This window comes from Mixophyes fleayi, chromosome 6, assembly GCF_038048845.1.
Source record: "Mixophyes fleayi isolate aMixFle1 chromosome 6, aMixFle1.hap1, whole genome shotgun sequence".
In the NCBI taxonomy this organism is placed as follows: Eukaryota; Metazoa; Chordata; class Amphibia; order Anura; family Limnodynastidae; genus Mixophyes; species Mixophyes fleayi.
In genome coordinates this window covers 69,907,435-69,930,392 of record NC_134407.1, presented here as the reverse complement: position 1 = coordinate 69,930,392, position 22,958 = coordinate 69,907,435, and the positions used below count along the sequence as shown (strand labels likewise).

Here is a 22,958-nt window from a genome sequence, read left to right as displayed (position 1 = left end):
AAATGCAACTCCGAACTTGCAAAGAACCTTCACCATGCTTCACTATTGCCTGCCTGCACACACTCATTATTGTACCACTCTTCAACCTTTCGGCGAACTGCCTGCCAAATATTTCAAATTTTGACTCATCAGTCCAGAGTACCTGCCATGTTTTTGCACCCCAGTTCCTATGTTTTTGTGCATAATTGAGTTGCTTGACCTTGTTTCCATGTTGAAGTTATGGCTTTTTTTGCAGCAATTCTTCCTCGAAGACCAGTTCTGGCCAGAATTCTTGTACAGTAGATGGGTGAGAGTCCCACCGTTTATTTTTCCAGTTCTGAACCGGTGGTGCTGCTGGACAAATTTCCTTTGCGAACACTGCGTGTACGGTCCTCAACGTTGCCTGTTTCTTTGTGCTTTTTCAAAAAGAGCTTGAACAGCACATCTTGCAACCCCAGTATGCTCTGACATCTTTACCTGGGAGAGACCTTGCTGATGTAGTATGACTACCTTGTCTTGTTGCTGTGCTCAGTCTTACCATGGTGTATGATCTGTGACATGAAACTGTCTTCCACAACCTATACCTTTGTAGCAGTTTTGCTGTTCCTCACCAGTTTTAAGCCTCCTACACAACGGTTTCATTTAATGACTCTTTCATCCTACATATGAAAATGATGATCATTATCACCGGATTGGTTAATCATATACCTGACTAATCCTACAAAATCCCTGAATTTGTGCTACTGTACCTAGAAGAATTGATGCCATTTTGAAGGCAAAGTGTGGTCACACCAAATACTGAATTTAATTTAGATTTCCCTTCTGTTCATTCACTTTGCATTTTGTTAATAGATAAAAAAAAAAAAACTATTAACACTTCTATTTTTGAAAGCATTCTTACTTTGCAAAAGTTTTAGGAAGGTGTGGAAAAAATGCTGCAAAGTATTGTATTTATATCAATCCCCCAAAAAATAATGAAAGTACTTAACCCTTCTGATGGCCAACAACAGGACGCTGTAGACATGTAACTACCTTCTGGTGTGCAGTTCCCACTTCTGGAATATACCATGCATCGTAGCCAATGGGGAAGAGGGGGGGGGGGGAGGGGTGGTGAGAGAAACACCTATCTGGCTGCTCCACTGTACTGAACTCTGTTATCTGTATTGGTATCAGGTAATAACAGCGGTCTTGTGGCACTTCTATATTAAGCCTGCAGCAGTTTCTTGCTCCTATGTGCCATTCTGTGGCCAATATAACGATTCCCAGTCCCCCCTCTTCTGTGGGGGATTGGTATAATCTGATTTTGAATGGCCACCTACATTTGTAGTGCCCGGTGCACTCTGCCTGATGACAGCACCGGACATCTAGCACAGTTCTGAGTGACAGAGGTTGGTTAGGAAGCTGCTGTCACTTCTTGTATGTGCCAGATCAGTTTCTGTATAGAGTGTCCTATGCACCTACTGTAGAAACTGGGACTCCAGCTGAAATCTTTTGCACTACCTACCCAGCCAGTGTGTATGCACTGCAGTGTAGCACATACACCAATTTAAGAAATGAAATCAACAAAGTAGAGTAGCCACAGTAAGCCCAACTCCTTGGGCACTGAAAATAGACTGAGTCTAGTAGGGGGTTGCAGATAGGTGTTCAGTCAGCAAGTATTAACAAAAGCATTAACTTGTTAAGTGCCAGCATATCCAAGACAGTTGTGCATGTAAAGTAATGATGTTTGCGTCAGTGACTGACTTTATGAAGGTCAGTAAATGATATATCTGATGCTCAAGTAGTCAGCAAATCCATGATAGATGTTGGATATAAATAAAGCCGTTGTTCTTTTATCTGTTACACCTGCTGGTGATATTCTATACTTAAAGAGTTGATTAAATCTTTAACATGTAGGCTATCCTCAGGCAACCTGCAAGAGAAAGGTATAACCTACAAAACATTAAAATAAAACCAGACAATTTATTAAAATTAGTTTTATTTGGCCAATACATGTCCCAACTTAAATATGATGGAATGCTCCAGAATCAATTTTACAAACCTTCCACATATTGTGACAAAAAACAAAAAAGAAAGTGTCATATGTTGCAATCTCAGATGCGGAGCCCTGTAAAACAGGACAAAAACTGCATTGTACAGAACTGTACCCCTGGAGGGGCTGCTGTCCACTGGGAGCCTTTTGAGTAGTGTTACCAGGGAGGACCTCACACTGCATCAAATACTGAAAGCTTCCACACGGAGACACCCAGAGTATTGAAGGGCAACACGGAAAGAGGTGCAAAGAGGGAGAGACTGGTTACTGTAGTCACCTTTCTTGGGAGCCCCACATAACTGAAGATTGGCTGAGAGAGGGAGGCAGGGTGCCTTATAATCTGGTCACAGGCAATTCATTCAGTCTACAGTATGATGTTCACATTTAAAAAAAAATTAAGACCACACAATACAAGCAGCAACACGTGCTAAACTTTACAGCCAAATTACACAGTGTAAAAAAAAACAAAAAAAATTCTCCCTTTACCCCAAAACCCAACATACATATTCTGATGAAGTGAGTTTCCCTGGATTTTTCAGAGCTCTGACAAAGGACATTCCTAGAAGTTTATCCCCCTCCACTCTTGGGGTCTGACTGTTTAAAAAAAACAAAAAAACTTTACATCCTTATAATTCATCTTTTTTGTGTTGGTCATCTTCATCCTCCAATTCTGGCTCATCTGTCTCATCCAAATCCTCAAGATCCTGCATATATAGGCAGACATTAGTAAAGTGCTTAAAGTTTAACCTGCAGGACAAAGCCAACAGGTCACAAGGCATTGGCAATATGGCCTCACCTCGTCAGCTGCTCCATCTTGCCCTCCACTTTCTAAGAACTTTGTAAATCCTTCTAGCGTCCTCTCCCCATTATAATCAATCACCTGGAAACAAGAAAGTCAGTTAGCCACAATACAGACCAGATGAAAGAACCAATGCTAACCCGGGCAACTATGAGTTGTGGTTTATGACATACATTTTTCCCTTCTCCAGCTGGGAAGAATTTCAAGGTGGGGAAGCTGTGGATCTTTACAGCTTCAATTTCATTGGCTGTGGAATCTGTCTTGGCAATTATAATGTTCTCATGGTCCTTGAACTTCTCCCCAAGTTGGTCCCAGATAGGTGCAAGCTGCTTGCAGTGACCACACCATGGAGCATCTGAAAAACAAAACCATGAACCTTCAGAATCCTTTGCTCTACTGTATTATTCATGTGTAACGGCATTATATGCTGGACAGTACTCACAGAACTCCACAAACACATTCTTCTTCTCATCAAAGGCCACTTCCTCAAAGTTCTTCCCTACTAATACTTTCACAGGGTTCTTGTCCCAGTCATCAGGCACATCCTGGCTCATTAGATGGGGCTATAAAAAGGTAATAATGTCAAGCTTCTGAAAAGCTAATGACAGTCATTATTCCCATTGTCAGTGATCATTCCCACTCCTAACCATGTACAGGGAATATTCCATTTTACCTTGACTTTGCCTTCCAAGAAGCCATTACAGAACTCTTTTATCTTATCAGTTGACAAGTCATCAGACTCTGGTTTGTATTTGGTCATCTCCTCCTCCAAGGTGATCAGTCTGACAGCTGGGCATTCTTCCTTTTTCAGGCCAAAGAACTCCAGAATACGCTGGTTGTCAGTGTGATCACTATCAATGAAGATGAACAGAATCTAGGATGAAAGAGTGGGAACAGGTGTGAAAGATCTTTTATTTGTGGTCATGACATTGCAGAGTTGAGAACAATATTTTAGGCCTTAGATGCAGTCATTACCTACCACTATATACACTAATAATTAGAAATCAAGTGCTACATCCCTAAGATATCAATACCCCCAATTAAAATTGTAGGTTTGTTAGTGGGTCAACCAATGATGTTGCTGCCTCCACTGTGTAGCCAATTGGTATACCAACAGCTAGATCTCTAAACAGAAAGTGACAACAGTTTTCTATTTCTTCATCTTAATGTGATTTGCCCAACTCTTACCTTTCCCTTGAAGCTTGTGGCAGCCTTCTTAAAGTTATCAAGCTTGTCTTGGTAGTCCGTGGCACTTTTTGGCAGGAACAACAGAAGGTGTGTCTTAATCTCCCCTCCAAAGATCTTTGGTGCTGTCTAGAGAAGGGATATTCAATAACTTAGCAAGCATTATAAAAACAAAAAAAACACAAAGACACACCAAAACAAGGTTTGTTTGAGACATTTTACCTGTTCAGTAAACTCAATGACCAGAGGCAGCTGGTTCGATTTTATGAAGTTCAAAACCTCTTCCTTTGTTGCTTCCCCTTCATAGTTGTTCCGTCCTTCGTCAAACTAAAAAGATAAGAGGCAACTTGCAGAAGCCATTTCAGCATCACCCAAGGCCTCATGCAGTTGGCCATTAAAAACTACCAACACAAACATTTGGGTGACTTGGCGAGACAAGCTTGCTTATTCAAATGTATCCATGTACACTTGACTCATGCAAGTGGTGGGTTCTTCTGGAGTACAGTCCAAAATTCTGCACACTTAAATGAGCTGGTTGTTGGTTACTAGTTCACAATACTTTCCAGCAAAACAGGCTTGCATAAAAGTTGATGTCTTGTTTGCAATGAATGCCAAGAACAGCTTGGTTACCTAGTTTGTGATGACAAGGGCAAAACAATGTATGCACAGCCAGGGAATTGCCCAACTGAATAAATTTTGAGGAAGGTGGCAGCACCCTATCAAAAGTATAGGCTGACAAAGTTGGCAAGTGTGCCAAGACAGCTTAAAGGAAATTTTGCTGGCTGGCTCATGTTTCCTGGTTCATCCTAGAAGCCAACAGTCCAAAGTAGGTTGTAGGCCAATAATTACAGACTCACTTGCAGTCTACAGTTATGTTATCAGCTGCTGGGAGATTGTTAGGTCACATGAGCAGACCAGTTTCAATAGAAACAGGTACTGTTGTAAATTAATCCACTACCATTTTCATTTCAGTTTAGGATAGCACTGGTATAAAGACCAAAGCCAAGTTGTCAAACATAACATACTTACTTTTTTAAAAAGGACAATGCCATCCTTTTCAACATTGTATTGAGAGAATGCAGAGTCACTGGAAGTGATCCCAAATGGAACGTCATCTACTGCCTCTGCTGCCTGCAGGAAGGCCTTCGCCAAGTCAGACTCTACATCCTGCAAGAAAAAGTACAATTTCTACTTGCAATTATATCAAACCTCCAAAGTTTCTGTTCAGTCAGTGGACAGAAGAGTGAATGTGAAATAGTTTGGAGCAGACAACCATGTAAGCTCTGCATATGCAAATACAGTGTGCAGATCTGACAGATAAGCACACAAGCTTAGGTGAACACTGAACACATTTCTAACTTAGTGCAAGATAAAGCTGAATGAAAGATTGTTATCTGAAGGTGGCCAATAGGTCCTATCCAGAGCATTTACTTAAACCAACCATCAGCAGTACAGGTGAAATAGATTTCTAGCAACTTAAGTCAGTAGCATCCAAGAGCCTCAGGTCAATGCAATATACTAAAGCGTAGGGATCCCCATGCTTTAGTAGTGCTCTATAAATAAAATGTCATTCCTCTCTAGTCACCACCTGTGAACAGTTCATTTTCTGCATGAAGATGCCAGTCTTACCAGGTCTCCCTTTGACATGTAGACAAGATTAAAGAACAGCTAGTAGGAACAGTTCAAAATACAGAAGGTTTTTGATCATCCAAAGACTGACTTAATTTCTATGATTATGTGTTACATATAACAGATCAAACCAGTTCTCTTTACCAATGTGTACTGCACACTTGAAAGTGTTATAACTTGACTAGCATCTGTTTTATGGTCATCCTTTTGCGAATATTTTTTTTTTTTTAAGGAGATCAAGCCACAATAGACTAGTGTTAAGGGCAGGGGATGAGCTACCTTTTGATTTGCAAAGTGTCCAACCTCCTAGAGGCACAGCCAATATCACATCATATGTTACCACACAACACTTGGCTTTTGAATCCCATTAATCTAGGAGCTGTCAGTTAAGCCACCACAGAAGTTTCCATGAACCCACCTCTCTCAATTCTGCAAAAAACTGGGTCTACTCAGTTCAGGTACATGCCAATGGCTTTAACAATATTTTATTCAGCTTGCATCTTGTCCCTAATGAAAAATAGTTAATTTAAGCATTCTTCATGTCTTACCTTAAAGAAGCCAATAACTGCAACTTCACTGGAATCTACCACACCTGCCACAGCCACTTCATCATCCAAGGTGGCAGCAGCTGGACCAGTACGTTTCTTCAGCCAGTTAACAATGTCTGCTGCCTCCCTACCAGCTGCATGGAAACAAGACTGGAATTACACATCATGTCCAAACAAGCCGCTGAACACATTAACATTTGTCACCAATCCCACTCAATAAGCTTGGTCCCAAGACAGTTATAAACTCATGTACAGTAGATGCAGTAACAATGATTACACTTGCAGTGAAACAGTAGTCACCTGAGTATTCTTTAGGTGAAGATTTGTCTCCATTCTTAAAAAATTTTATGGTTGGGTACCCGCGAACACCAAACTCCTGCGCCAGCTCAGCCTCTTCAGTGGCATCTACCTTGGCCAAGCGGATGTTTGACCCTTCCTCCTTCAGCGTCTTAGCAGCTTTTTCATATTCTGGTACAAGGGCTTTACAATGTCCACACCATGGAGCATCTGTAAACCAAAAACATGCCAACATATTATACAGTGTCCCAAACTAATCAATTTACACTGCAGTCTGCAAGTAGATAGCTGCTTTCTTCAGGATAAACCTATCTGTCAGATACAGATGATACAATTAATCTTTTAGGTCAAGTTGGCAACAGCCATGGCAAAGACCCAGACAAAGCAATGTCAAGGCAGACAAGCCCACATTAAGCACTCATTAAAAGCATTACACAAAAGAGACATAACTGGAGAATGCTTTTTTTAGGACTAGGTATTAGAATAAAGCCAAGACAGCTGAGCACAACCAGTTTGTGTATTCCTAAGGGAAGAGACATGCTGCAGATCACCACACTACAAATAGTGTTGCCGTTGTCTGGTCTAGTGTAAAACCGTATGGAGTTTTTAGCTGCCCTGAAGTCCCATAATAAAGTTGAAACATGTTTAAAGTTGGAATCTATGGAAGTATTAGCAGGCGGGCCTGAAAAAAGTTGCAATGTAGGCATCACACTAACAATTTAAAGTGCTTTTAAAATAAGCTCAGTTCTTATTGCTTTAATCTAAACTGTTGCAACTTATGCTATTAATTCAGCTTCAACATTGCTCAGAAACATAGGTCAATCTCATCTAAATAGTCCCAGTGGCTGTTTTCTGTTTAATGTCTGAGGGTTAAAGGAATGGTTCAAATATCACAATACAAATAAGTTCTGAACAAGGCAATAAACTAAGCTACACCAACTGCTGGATGCAATTGTATGCTTACAAATCTGAGAATGCAACATGTCAGCTTCAACTGCTTTTATCAACTGTCTTTGTACAATAGCCTTGGTTGTTGGGATAGGTGAGATTTTACAAAGTGATTTTCTTAATTTTATTCAAAAACTTTGGTAAGCACTGTTCCATATGAATGCAACATTTTCCAATCTGGAAGATTAGAGATTTGTCCACCCTCCTGGGTGAGTGCTGGACCGTTTTATAGTCCGACTGCAGGAAATTTGGAGAGAAACCCTTGTGTTAAGGTAGCATGCGATTTGCTAGCTGCTGTTTCACTCCATTTATATGCTGCCTTCTTCCGACACGACACGTCCCAGGAATCCTTTCAAATATCAGCCCAATGACTTCAACTGCAGATCTTGCTGCATTGTTAAAAACAGACTAACACAGCTACCATGTAAAATACCAATTTATGTTAGTAAACAGTATTTTATTGACTTGCATCACCTGTCTCTGCATTTGCTGTTTGGAGCCTACCTTCATTTATTATACTAAGTAGTACTGTATGTAATCAAATTAAGGAAACAGACATGCTCAAGCTTAGCTTAAGATGTAGTGTAGTTTCACACACTCAGCAACATCTGAAAAGCCAAGTAGAGTTCTAAAAGTCAAAATGAGTGCAATGCTGGCCTTACAGATGGGTTTAAGGGCAAAAACATAATTAACTTGCATCAAATTATAACAAATCTGCACATGTGCTACCAGAATGTACAGTCACCTCAACTGCCGCAGAAGTTCAAAGGGTATTACCAACATACTAGATCTATATCTAGAAGTTTGTTTCTATTAGCTCCTGAAATTCAAAGATTGTATTTTACTGGTAATCAGTTTTAAATGTAAGATCATAGAAGATGTGCCATCACTAATTATGAATTCACAGAAGGAAAAATGAATAAGCACTCTATAGTGGTGTACAAACACTATACAATGTAAGTTAGCTGTAGCTTACAGCAATTTAAAAACACAAAGCTTTATATTTAATGGAGATGTAAACCCATATTCTCTTAATAAAATAAAAAAAAAAAGAGTATCTCAGTGAATTGTTAGTTTGAAATGTAGCGATTGCTGAAGTGATTCCTGTGGAACAATTGTAGCAATAGTTAGACCTTTAATAATCACTGATCAAAGAGCTGTTGATTATGCCCTTATATTGTGAGGTTTAGACAATTTAAATTACCAAATAGTTTTACAAATTAGCTTCAAGTTACACTGGGCCAAAGAGTAAAGGAATTGTAACACATTGATTAGAGAGTTGCCAATTGCTCTCATACTATGGGGATATATGACATTGTGAATTGCCTGATGTTACAGAGTAGCCTCTAGTTATTGAATTGGCAATTTCTGACAGGTAGTGAGCCAGAGTTGTAAACCGTTATGCTAAACTATCACTCGCAGACTATGCCACATCTTAACGCTATACTAGAGCATTGTCACTTTGCATAAGTATCTCAAATTAAAGTGTAGAAACACTGTTCTGGTGAGTTAACCATTCTGTGCATATGGCAGATGACCATACAAATTCATTAGTTAATGCTGCTTAGGTCCATGAGGAATAGTTACCCTGTTCTAGTTTTGCACTTTTAATAATCATGATTCACTTTCAACATCTAGATTGATGACATGAAACTCCCACCGTACACAGCAACATGCATTACGCTGTTGAGTGCTTTCAGGCTTTGTCTTGACAAAGCACTCAACTGCAAAACACGCATCTGCGTGTACAGTGGGAGTTTCACCTCCTCAACCTAGATGGTAAAAGTGAACCATGATTAATTAAAAGTGCAACACTATAATGCTGCTTAGGTCCACTAGGCATTAATTTCCTAATCAGAGTTCTACCATTTGTGTTTACTAGTCAGCCCAGTATAACATGAGCTAATTTGCAAAACACTTAAACCATCTACAATTGTCCAATGATCTCAACATAAGAGCATAATCAGCTTTTTAATCAGCAATTGTTAAGGATCTAACCATCGCTACAATTATTCTACAGGAATCACTTCAATCATTTATTCTTGCTTTGAGGACACGTTATAATGTACTATTCAGATAATTATGCTTACAAGACTATTCCCAATGTAGTTTAATTCACTACACTTCAAATGTTAACAATTCACTGAGATACTATTTTCAATTAGATATTTGTTTACATTTTCAATAAACTTTTTTTTAAATTTACTGAAAGCTACATAACAAAGTTTAGTTTGTTTATGTAATACAATAAATCACTTGTTCTCTTCTGTCTGTGATACCATAGAAGTTTCAGTTTTAAGATGATCACATTCTTACAATGCCATTTATTATATGAAGTCACATGTAAACTGAGCTCTAACTGAAGCTTCTCAGCACGATTTTAAGCTTGATTGCAAGGCACTTGATTACCAATTATTAATGCAAATGATAGTGTAGACAGACCCCAAAACAGAGGAACATACTCCATAACTAACGTGCAGTTCATTTAAATTTAAATCTTGCTGCATACATCTCAAACATTGAGAATATGCACATTTCACAGAAGACAACAAAAAACACAAACCCATAGCTTTAATTCATGCACTCACCCACACCAAGTATTGCAATTCTCTCCTTACTGGTCTCCACTGAATCAGACTCATCCCTACAATATATTTTGCAAAAGACATCTAACATACAAACCCATAAAAAAAAAAAACAGCAGCTACAACATCTCACTTGTCCAATTATCTCCCAACTTAACACCTATATTCTGCACAAGATCTGTATCTCATCCATAGTCATTACATGCTCCCATTTCCAATTACAGGACTTTTCTGGCTGCACCCACTTTGTGGAATTCCCTCCCTCACACAATAAAACTTTCTTGTATTCAAACCTTCAATAGTTCTCTGAAAACCCACCTCTTCAGTCAAGCTTATAATATTCTTCAAGCACCCTCTTAACCTCCCTAGGTCACCTTACTACCACAGTACACAAGACATCAAACCTCTAACCCCCTGACCAACATTGCTGTGTGACTGGATCATATGGGCCACTAGGCACTCTATTTTGGCTGAACCAATATGTGAAACTTGACCTCAAGTATTAGACTCCCATTGTCCTATAGCTTGTAAGCCTTAACTTTATAACCCAGTATTATTTTAGGTAGTGCATTAAACAGGACCACACATTTTAAATAAAAATGTAGGTGTACCACAGCTCAACTCTAAACGTTATCACTTGGCAATGGCACTCTAGAAGAGCTCCTATTTATAAGGTGAAATATAAGCTAATGCCTGAGTCTAACAATGCAAATGAGTTAGTTTATCATGCAGTCTACTATACAAGCCTTTACTTATTGCACAAGTTCTGCAGATCAGCCTAAGAGACATAAGACTTGAAATCCAGACTAAAGTCCAGACGTCAAACTGACGGTGACATGTCTCCACTACCATGTACACGTCAACCAAACTTAAGGCACCGCCCACCACCGCATTGCGCTCCCTGGTTGGAGTGTACTGCTGGTGAAAGTCGCTAATTGGCCGAAAGCACTGCCCATCATTCTCGGCACGTAACCCTGACGTGTCCCACCCAGGTGTACCCGCATTGGGGTGCTACAGTGGAAGTGGGGGGTATACACCAGACACCCCATACTACCCTGCACTAATACACTATAACATCCACCCGCCCGGAGCAGGTCGCCGCTCCCCCATCCCGTGCACTTACAGAACTCCACTAACACGAACGGATGGGTCTCCAGCGCCTTTTCAAACGTGGCCTTCGTCAGCACCAACACATCGTTCTCCTCGGTAATGTCTGCCTGTACCAAGGCTGCAGCGAGCAAGGTGGAGAGGACGAATAGTGATCGCAACATGACGGATCCGGTGTACGGGACGTGGCGCTGTGAGGCCCGGCTTCGGCGCATGCGCTTTATATCGCTGTGGTAGCGGCTCGTGGTGCGTTCTGACTGGGCCGCTAGCCACTTCCGACACTGCCCCCTAGTGAGATAAGACGTCGGACGCGAGAGGCGGGGAGCGTCTGATTGGCCGAAAGCCCTGTCAGTCGCCACGGTAATTAGGTGGACTTCTGTGGTGATTTGTCTCCTTTGCAGCAATGCTTCTGCTTAGTATTAGAGATAGAGCCCTCTCTGCTGTGCTGTATGGACGTGACTGGGGGAACATATACACTCACCCCCTCTGTGACACGTCATATAATCGTCATCCGTTTGTATGGGGATGACCGGCCTGTGTGCGGTCCCTGAGGTCGTGTCTGTATACAGTCCTCAGTGGGGAAAGGAATCTGTACTGTCCATATATACTGTCCTCAGTGGGGAAAGGAATCTGTACTGTCCATATATATACTGTCCTCAGTGGGGAAAGGAATCTACTGTCCATATATATACTGTCCTCAGTGGGGAAAGGAATCTGTACTGTCCATATATATACTGTCCTCAGTGGGGAAAGGAATCTACTGTCCATATATACTGTCCTCAGTGGGGAAAGGAATCTGTACTGTCCTCAGTGGGGAAAGGAATCTGTACTGTCCATATATACTGTCCTCAGTGGGGAGAGGATTCTGTATTGTCCATATATACTGTCCTCAGTGGGGAGAGGATTCTGTATTGTCCATATATACTGTCCTCAGTGGGGAAAGGAATCTGTACTGTCCTCAGTGGGGAAAGGAATCTGTACTGTCCATATATACTGTCCTCAGTGGGGAGAGGATTCTGTATTGTCCATATATACTGTCCTCAGTGGGGAGAGGAATCTGTACTGTCCATATATACTGTCCTCAGTGGGGAGAGGAATCTGTACTGTCCATATATACTTTCCTCAGTGGGGAGAGGATTCTGTTTTATCAATATATACTGTCCTCAGTGGGGAAAGGAATCTGTACTGTCCATATATACTGTCCTCAGTGGGGAGAGGAATCTGTACTGTCCATATATACTTTCCTCAGTGGGGAGAGGATTCTGTTTTGTCCATATATACTGTCCTCAGTGGGGAAAGGAATCTGTACTGTCCATATATACTGTCCTCAGTGGGGAGAGGAATCTGTACTGTCCATATATACTTTCCTCAGTGGGGAGAGGATTCTGTTTTGTCCATATATACTGTCCTCAGTGGGGAAAGGAATCTGTACTGTCCATATATACTGTCCTCAGTGGGGAGAGGAATCTGTACTGTCCATATATACTTTCCTCAGTGGGGAGAGGATTCTGTTTTGTCCATATATACTGTCCTCAGTGGGGAAAGGAATCTGTACTGTCCATATATACTGTCCTCAGTGGGGAGAGGAATCTGTACTGTCCATATATACTTTACTCAGCGGGGAGAGGATTCTGTATTGTCCTTATATACCAACCCTCAGAGAGGAAAGGAATCTGTATTGTCCATATATATCGGCCCTCAGTGAAGAAATAAAAATATACTGCCCTTCATATCAGAAAATAATATATATTGCTCTTATGGACTGTGTAGGTCACAAAACTCCTTAATTATGTCCCTAAAGTGAGAAACGTAGCATCTATGTCCTGTCAATGAATATCACCTATCAGGAAAACAAATTTAGCGTAATAAAGCAGACTGGCTCTACTGTCAGCAAGAAAAAGAACATATTTCCCTCTCACTGAAATGAGTGATAATGTGACTTGTGGTGATGAAAGTAGTGATGTGAAACTGTTAACTAGTGAATCATTTCTGCAAGAGAGAAAACATGAAGCCTAGAAAATCTTTTTAATATTACTAATGAGACAGATTTGTCTGTCCTTTTAGTAAAGCAAACAGCTGTGGAATATTGTGACAGAGAAAACTGATATATTTATTGTCAGTGGGAAAACAAGTCCTAAAATGGGAAAACCAGTTAATCGTCTCTATCCCAAAAGTGAGCGGTCATAGAACTAGATTTTCTTTCCCTAGCTAGAAAACCAGTGTTTCGTATCCCTTAAAGAAGATAGTGCAGTCAGGTGGGACTCCTGCCTTGTAACTTCTCTAATCAATATCAGTAAGATAAGGTACCCCCACCATCACCTGAAATGAGAGCTCTCCAGTTTTCTGTAACTCGATTTTTAACGCTGTCCAGCATTTACAATCTCCTGTTCAAGGATAAGGGGGCAATACATGTCAGCACAGCTATCACTGGCACAGCTCAATTTCTCCCAATGAGCATTGACAGTTAATATCAGGCAATAAAACAGGCTGATATCAGGACTGATAAGAGAGGCAGAGGCAAGTAAAGTATCACTGGAAACCAGGGACTGGGCACAGTATTGTACACTGGGCCATAAGATACTGTCACACGCCGCTCACCCACGGCTGCCACCCAGTAACCTAAGTATCATTCATTCTTCATTCCCTGCTTCTTCCCCGGCTGTCAGGCCGGCAATCAGCTCTGCACATGCGCAGGTGATCATCTCACCTGTGTTCACCTGTCCCGCTCATCCATTGGTTACCTCTCGTTTATAAGGCTCCTCCCTGCTCCTCTTAGTGCTGGTTCTTCTCATCAGACTCCTGGCCTGAAAGCAGCTCATGCACCCTGCTGCAATCACCTATTACCTGCTCCACTAGTTAGTGGTAACTACTGCAGATCATCGCTACCATCTCTCCAAGTGTGCTGCTGCAATCACCTATTACCTGCTCCACTAGTTAGTGGTAACTACTGCAGATCATCGCTACCATCTCTCCAAGTGTGCTGCTGCAATCACCTATTACCTGCTCCACTTGTTAGTGGTCACTACTGCAGATCATCGCTACCATCTCTCCAAGTGTGCTGCTGCAAATCACCTATTACCTGCTCCACTTGTTAGTGGTCACTACTGCAGATCATCGCTACCATCTCTCCAAGTGTGCTGCTGCAAATCACCTATTACCTGCTCCACTTGTTAGTGGTCACTACTGCAGATCATCGCTACCATCTCTCCAAGTGTGCTGCTGCAAATCACCTATTGCCTGCTCCACTTGTTAGTGGTAACTACTGCAGATCATCGCTACCATCTCTCCCAGTGTACTGCTGCAAATCACCTATTACCTGCTCCACTCGTTAGTGGTCACTACTGCAGATCATCACTACCATCTCTCCAAGTGTGCTGCTGCAAATCACCTATTGCCTGCTCCACTTGTTAGTGGTAACTACTGCAGATCATCGCTACCATCTCTCCAAGTGTGCTGCTGCAAATCACCTATTACCTGCTCCACTTGTTAGTGGTAACTACTGCAGATCATCGCTACCATCTCTCCCAGTGTGCTGCTGCAAATCACCTATTACCTGCTCCACTTGTTAGTGGTCACTACTGCAGATCATCGCTACCATCTCTCCCAGTGTGCTGCTGCAAATCACCTATTGCCTGCTCCACTTGTTAGTGGTCACTACTGCAGATCATCGCTACTATCTCCCCAAGTGTGCTGCTGCAAATCACCTATTACCTGCTCCACTTGTTAGTGGTCACTACTGCAGATCATCGCTACCATCTCTCCCAGTATGCTGCTGCAAATAATCTATTACCTGCTCCACTTGTTAGTGGTCACTACTGCAGATCATCACTACCATCTCTCCCAGTGTGCTGCTGCAAATCACCTATTACCTGCTCCACTTGTTAGTGGTCACTACTGCAGATCATCGCTATCATCTCTCCAAGTGTGCTGCTGCAATCACCTATTACCTGCTCCACTTGTTAGTGGTCACTACTGCAGATCATCGCTACCATCTCTCCAAGTGTGCTGCTGCAAATCACCTATTACCTGCTCCACTTGTTAGTGGTCACTACTGCAGATCATCGCTATCATCTCTCCAAGTGTGCTGCTGCAAATCACCTATTATCTCTCTGTGAACTATCACTGAGCATCACTCAGTAATCCTACTCATTTGTGGTTATCTAGTGCCTACATTCTTCTCTGTACTCGGTTGTCTATCACTGCTCATTGGGAACTCCCCTAGAGGGCCGCGACCTGCAGAGTGGAAGCTGCCAAGCCCAAATTCCCTTGCGGGAACCTCTGGTGAAAACCTTCCACTTTTTTAGATTCCGTGCCTCTGGGTGATGTGCCACCAATCCCAGGCAGAATAGAAGGATCCCACTCATCCTAGTGAATCCTGACAGATACTAAGCAATGGGACTAGTCTTTATAGAGCTCATCTTGAGACCAAGTTCTGTATGGTACAATGTGCTCTTTATCTGTCACGAAAGCTGGATTATTGGAATGGTCCTGTTTGCTGCTTGGAGTGACAGTTTACCCCCAGAGAGGTGCGGAGTTTAACGGTGGAGAGGTGTTCACTAGGGATTCCTGCAAGGGAATTGTCACTGGCACTAGGAGTCTTTACCCAGTATCACCCGCTGATGGTCTTATCAGAGCAGTAGAGTTGGTATATGATACTCTGATGGCAGGGTGATAATGGAACTGGAAACAGCAGATGGTTAGAGAATGCTCAGAAAGTCTATGACTAGCAGCACTGGTAAACAATAGATAACTGAACACGAAGATCTGGATGGACAAGGACACGTGAGGGTAGTCAGTGGTCTGCGCACGGCAAGTTGTACCACTGCTATAGTGAGAAGAATGTCCAGGAGTAATAAGGAGGTGGAAGTCAGCGGTCTGCGTATAGCAAGTTGTACCACTGCTTATGTGAGAGGATATATGCAACTGGTGACACAGGGAAACAGGAATCAGTGGTTTGCCTCTAGCAAGTTGTACCACTGAATATATATGTGAGGAAGGACACGAGGAGATAAATGCAATGCAGAGTCTACACGGGTACACTGAACTTGATCCCACGTTGAACTGCACACAATAATAATAATGAATGAACAGCACTGCACAGATAAACAAAGTCACTAGAATAGTCCAGCAAAAGGAAACACAGTCAATAATAGCAATAGTCTCAGAGGATGGAAACTCCGGAGGAGAACAACTCAGTCCAGATGGATATGCAATACACCAGCACAGTCAATGAGAAGTATGCATACCGTGGTTCAGATGAGCAGGCTGTTAGAGATAGCTGCAGGGATACCTGAGCGGCAGGGAACTGACGAGATGAGAAGTCCTTGCAGAATGGAAGCGGCAGGTAGGTGCAGCGCACTGTAGGTAGGCCAGCAAGGACGACAAATACTCAGGAAGCAGTAGTATATAGAATAGAACAGCAGGAGACCACGGGAGAGTTGAAGCGATGTAGCAGAGCTGGAAGCCGAGGAGCGTAGACTCAATGCTAACAGGCAAGTTGACACAAATGGACACACTGTAGAAGCAGTAGGCAGCGGGTCAGCTGACGGCAGGTAGAATGCAGACTGGAGCGCTGAGACGAGCAGGACTCTAGACACGCTGAAGTAGCTAACAGGAATCATCTGGAACAGTAGCGATGTAACACAGGAGAGTTGGAGAGATCTGTAACTTGTTAGACACCCGGAGGCAGCGGGTAGGAATCAGCTGCTGGAGTCACGATGAAACACAGGAGAGTTTGCAGTAATCGGTAACTGTAGATATACGGAGGCAGCGGATAGGAATCGGCTGCTGGAGTCACGATGAAACACAGGAGAGTTTGCAGTAATCTGTAACTGTAGATATACGGAGGCAGCGGATAGGAATCAGCTGCTGGAGTCACGATGAAACACAGGAGAGTTTGTAGTAATCTGTAACTGTAGATACACGGAGGCAGCGGATAGGAATCAGCTGCTGGAGTCACGATGAAACACAGGAGAGTTTGTAGTAATCTGTAACTGTAGATACACGGAGGCAGCGGATAGGAATCAGCTGCTGAAGACACTAGGAACACGAGGAATAGAAGTGGTCTGGAAATCACAAACGGCAAACAGGAATCAGCATCAGCTGAACACACGAGCAGGCACTGGAACACCTTCAGAGACTCATGAGGAATGAGACTCCCAAGATCAGGCCACGTGGTATTGACCACAGGTGCTTAATATAGGGAGTGTTGCCTGATCAGCCAATTAAGTTAAAGGAACAGAACTGAAGGTTAAAAGGGACTGCACATGCGCAGTACCTCATTATACTGGACGGACACGGTTCCTAGCTACCTTAGAAGTAGCACTCACAGTCCGGTGAGTGACAGGAATATGGTCTTGGCTGCTCTCCACCACAGGTCGTGGTCCTCTAGGGGGCGCAGAGCAGCGAATGCGCAGAACCACCGAGTAGTTGTTTAGCCAGAACAATAGTTGAGGTGAAGAGATGCACTGGAGCACTGAGGTCCACACAGGTGTATAACTCTGGAACAGAACCGATGATGAGCAATGCTCTGCGGTGAATCGGTAGGTCTTGATTGTGAGGGAGGCTGAGCCAATATGGCGGTGAAGCGATGAGCTGCAGAGAGCAATAGTACTGAGATCCACACGTGTTCTAACGATGGAACAGGACCAATGATGAGCGATGCTCTGTGGTGATAATGCTGGGAAGCAAAGAGCTGCACAGGTAGTTGCTGAGAAGCAGTAAGCAGCACAGGTATTCTGAGTAGTGATGAGCTGCACAGGTAGTTGCTGAGAAGCAGTGAGCAGCACAGGTTTTCTGAATAGCCATAAGCTGCACCATCCACGATGTCAGGAACAACAGGAGTCAGAGGGAATGCTTCCTATCCGGTAGAGCGACCTGATGATCTGACACCCATTAGAGGGAGGAGGGCCCTTATAAAGGGAACTGGCTGCAGTTATGATCCAATAACTGCGAAGCAGAAGTTTTGAAGGTGCCCAGGGAAAGGCATGCGCAGACCACTAGGCAAGATGGCGTCCGTTTATAAAGGAACGCCAGGCTGAACAGCAGATAGCGGTAACCAAGGGAAACCAAAGCACACAGTGAGCCACACGGGGCGAAACTGGTGAAAGGCGTGATGTTATCATACATTTGGCCACCAGGGACTTTGCTCTGTGTAGTATTTTGCCCACCATGCAATGGACTGTATTGTACATGCAATAGGCTGTACTTTGCACACTGACCACACTACCTCTGTATAAGTCACACCCCAAAATAATTAGGCTACACTTATTTTTGTTGTGGTTTGCTGCTTATATATACAGAATTCCCCCCTTATGACCTATTTGGAATGTTGGCATGTCTGGATTAGGGCTTCACCCACTGTTTATTGGAATGGAGCCACAGCTGTTCTATGACAAGCATTTCCTTACTCGATAAGGAATGCCTACCAAGTTTAAACATTGTCACTGCAATAACAGTTGCTTTTGACATCCACACAAGTATCCGTAATGGTGAGCGGACCACCGTCTTAAAATTTAAGTTGGGAGGGGTATTTACTTAAGAGGGAGAAGTCTTTAAGTTTAACGGCTGTCCAAAAACACACAACCCCTTTAGTTTTACTGACTGTTAAAGAGAGGTGTGTGGTGAAATCAACACTTGATTGGATGGCTGCACCACCTTTCCAATTATTAATAAGAAGACGACTAAAAACATCCTTTTCTCCCTATCTGTGTCTGTTTTTTTAAAAAGCCTTGGGCCAGTGATTCCGCCTCCCTTCCCTTCCATCATCACACTGCTTGAAGTTTGTTGATTGTCTTGCCTTATTTATGCACACTCCCCTTATATGTGTCTGTCTGTCATTAAAGCCTTGGCCTGTGATTACCTCCTCTTGCCCCTTTCACCTACTTCCTCCTCACATCCATTCCTTTTTTAAACTATTGTGTTGTTGAAGTGATGAATGAATAGGGCAGTACTTGATGTAAAGTGTAGGATATCATATTGTATGCCATATGTCCTGTATTGTGCTATAAAGTATGTCTGATTTATGTTTATGTATTGTGTTTCAGCTGAATTAGGTCAGTGATTCTTGACATGTTTTTGGGACACAATTGTGTGCCACAGGTTTAGGCTTGATGTGCCAGAATTTAGTAGTGATAAAGTGAATAGTCTTAATTAAAAAACACACTAGACACCAGCTTAAGTGTAAAGGAAATCACAGTTCTTCACAAGTCTTCTCACTTTTCAGACATGAAAACAAAAAGAATGAGAATAAGTAAAAACAGAAGAAATATGGTGTTTTACACTAAAGTATTCCAAGGATCATATGTCTACAGTCATGGCCAAAAGTTTTGAGAATGACCCAAGTATTGGTTTTCACAAAGTTTCCTGCTTCAGTGTTGTTAAACCTTTTTGTCAGATGTTGCTATGGTATACTGAAGTAAAATTACAAGGATTTCCTAAGTGTCAAAGCCTTTGTTTGACAATTACATTAAGTTTATGCAAATAGTCAATATTTGCAGTGTTGACCCTTCTTTTTGAAGACCTTTGCAATTTGCCCTGGCATGCTGTCAATCAACATCTGGGCCACATACTGACTGATGGCCGTCCATTCTTGCCTAATCAATGCTTGGAGTTTGTCAGAATTTGTGGGTTTTTGTTTGTCCACCCGCCTCTTAAGAATTGACCACAAGTTCTCAATGGGATTAAGGCCTGACGAGTTTCCTGGCCATTGACCCAAAATGTTGATGTTTTGATCCCTGAGCCACTTAGTTATCACTTTTGCCTTATGGCAAGGTGCTCCATCATGCTGGAAAAGGCATTGTTTGTCATCAAACTGTTCTTGGATGGTTGGGAAACGTTGCTCTTGGAGAATGTTTTGGTCCCATTCTTTATTCATGGCTGTGTTCTTAGGCAAAATTATGAGTGAGCCCACTCCCTTGGCTGAGAAGCAACCCCACACTTGAATGGTCTCAGGATTCTTTACTGTTGGAATGACACAGGACTGATGGGAGCTTTCACCTTTCCTTCTCCGGACAAGCGTTTTTCCAAATGCTCCAAACAATCTGAAAGGGGATTCATCAGAGAAAATAACTTTACCCCTGTCCTCAGCAGTCCAATCCCTGTACCTTTTTCAGAATATCAGTCTGTCCCTGATGATTTTCCTGGAGAGAAGTGGCTTCTTTGCTGACCTTCTTGACACCAGGCCATCCTCCAAAAGTCTCACTGTGCGTGTAGATGCTCTCACACCAGCCTTCTGCCATTCCTGAGCAAGCTCTACACTGGTGGTGCCCTGATACCGCAGATGAATCAACTTTAGGAGATGGTCCTGGTGCTTGCTGGATGTTCATGGGCACCCTGAAGCCTTCTTCACAACTATTGAACCTCTGTACTTGATGATCCAATACATAGTTGATTTAGGTGCAATCTTACTAGCAGCAATATCCTTGCCTGTGAAGCCCTTTTTGTGCAAAGCAATGATCATTGCACGTATTTCCTTGCAGGTAACCATGGCTAATAGAGGAGGAACAATGATTTCAAGTACCACCCTCCTTTTAAAGCTTCCAGTCTGTTATTCTAACTCAGTGATCTCCATCCTTGTCCTTGTCAACACTCTCACCTGGGTGAACGAGAGAATCACTGACCTGATGTCAAGTGGTTTTTTTGTGGCAGGGCTGAAATGCAGTGGAAATGTTGTTTTTGAGATAAAGTTCATTGTCATGGCAAAGAGGGACTTTGAAATTAATTGCAATTTATCTGATCACTCTTCATAACATTCTGGAGTATATGCAAATTGCCATCATAAAAACTGAGGCAGCAGACTGTGTAAAATAATATTTGTGTCATTCTCAAAACTTTTGCCCATGACTGTATAGGGACTCTGGTTTAGTGGTAATGCTCTTGTCTTGATTATTGCAACTCCACTGGGTGGTGAGAAAAAGAAAACACTTTGGAGTATATTTACTAAACTGCAGGTTTGAAAAAGTGGAGATGTTGCCTATAGCAATCAATCAGATTCTAGCTGTCATTTCCTAGAATGTACTAAATAAATGCTAACTAGAACCGGAATGGTTGCTATAGGCAACATCTCCACTTTTTCAAACCCGCAGTTATAAATATACTCCTTTGTATTCTAGGGTTTAGGTTAAGATAAGGGTCTGCCTTCTTGAGGCTCTTTGGGTGAGCCATTGATACCAAAGTAAATGAAGCTTAAGATTAATTTGCACAGGCAGTAGGTTTTCCCATTGTAAGTACTTCACAATTTTTAGTAAAATATCTAATTATGATGGTAAAGAGGGATCTCTCTTCCAGTGTTACGTTATACATCATCTAGGATCTGTTAAAATGGTCAACACTAGTTGACAGGAATATGTATATAATCTGAGGTTTTTGGGTGTCCCCAGTAGGTTGCACTCCATATAGATTTGATACTGGAACGATTCCTCGAAAGGTGAAGAAAGGCTCCTTTGACATATTTATGGAAGAATATCTTTGAGGCCTTAGGAAACATACAATGTTAGTGTATTACTGATGACAGCAATGTGCGAGTTACCTGCTTCAGTTGGCGCCTCTTCTAGACAGTCATTGGAGAGAGATCTGTAATAACTTTAATGCATTAATCTGAGAAACAGATTGTCTAGTAATTCTGGGTATCTCCTCTTGTATGTGCTGTGAAATGATGAAAGCAAACAATGTCATCCTGCCTGGTTGTGCATGAAGTGTATGGTGCACTCGAACTGTACAAGAGTGAGTGGGCTGTGTGCGTGGAGTCCGTTAAGTAAAGAGACATTGCAGAAAGGTATTTAGATCTAGTACCTCTTTGGGGATTCCCTAAAGTGGAGGATTTTACAATGCCCTCGGCAATCAGTCTATACAGACCTCCTCCAGTTTATCATGGGCCAGTTGTTGGTCATGTCGATCTTTTTTAGGGTATCTCTAATGTCATCCAATTTGGATTCTAAAGCATCTACCCTAGCGCCAGTTCCTGAATCTCATGTTTGTTGTGCAAGAGTTATTTAAATCTTTTGTATATTATCCTTCAATGATGATAGATAAGTTCTAATTTCAAGGAAATCCTTTTTGTAGCATGGAAGATCTTTTCCATCAATCTGTGAGGAGTCTATGTCCTGTGTTTTCTGTACCTTTTTATAATCTACATGGGAGTCAGAGGTGGTTTAATTGTTTGCTCTAAAAAAAAAGACCCTAATATCTTTAAGAGAACTTTTTCCCATTTAGGGGACCAAAAACCAAGCCTGTAAAAGTAGGCAAAGTTATTCGATCCTGCATTTTGGTTATGTAGCTTATCTCAGACGAGTCTGTAGGAGCACAGTAACTACACGTCCATTGGATCCGGGCACCAAGCCAAATTGGCCTAACTAACCATCACAATTGTAGTATGCATAAGCACCTTTATCATAAATGTTTTGTGATACTACAGGTATTGGGCTTGCATATAAAACTGTCCCTGTTTTACTATCGCGTTCTCAGCTTTGCACTTGATAATATTTTTTGCCTGTAGCTGCTCGAATGTAAATAACATGACGTCCTCCTTGGTCTCACGTGATTTCTTCTGCACAATACAGGGAGATCGCTCAGTGCCAGCAGCACATCTGACCTCAAAGGATGAGGGCCGTGCCATCTGCACAGCATGGTCTCCCTTTATTCACTGCGGGAAAAAACTGCATGATTCTAGTCTACTTCATTAAAGTAAATCATTTTTAGGCAGGCCCTGTTATGTACCAATGTGCTGCAAAATTGATGTATATTTTTGGTTCCACTTACATATATGAACAAGCATTCTCTGTAGTTGGTACCTTAAAAATAACATTTGAATAGGATAACAGATGGAAAACTTGTTGCAGAATGGTGCTATG

The 22,958-nt window shown here is 42.2% G+C and overlaps 1 protein-coding gene across 1 annotated transcript; it reads right to left on the bottom strand.

Annotated features, from left to right (window-relative positions):
* Positions 1-1,940: 1,940 nt before the first annotated feature.
* On the bottom strand, positions 1,941-11,346 carry P4HB (prolyl 4-hydroxylase subunit beta). Its single transcript, XM_075216810.1, has 11 exons — positions 11,126-11,346; positions 6,473-6,679; positions 6,173-6,306; positions 5,025-5,162; positions 4,218-4,322; positions 3,999-4,124; positions 3,484-3,684; positions 3,253-3,373; positions 2,984-3,165; positions 2,808-2,891; positions 1,941-2,715 (listed from the first exon to the last, which is right to left on the bottom strand). The coding sequence occupies exons 1-11, from the start codon at positions 11,322-11,324 to the stop codon at positions 2,638-2,640; spliced, it is 1,575 nt and encodes a 524-aa protein (XP_075072911.1). The 5' UTR covers positions 11,325-11,346; the 3' UTR covers positions 1,941-2,637.
* Between the last annotated feature and the right edge of the window lie 11,612 nt (positions 11,347-22,958).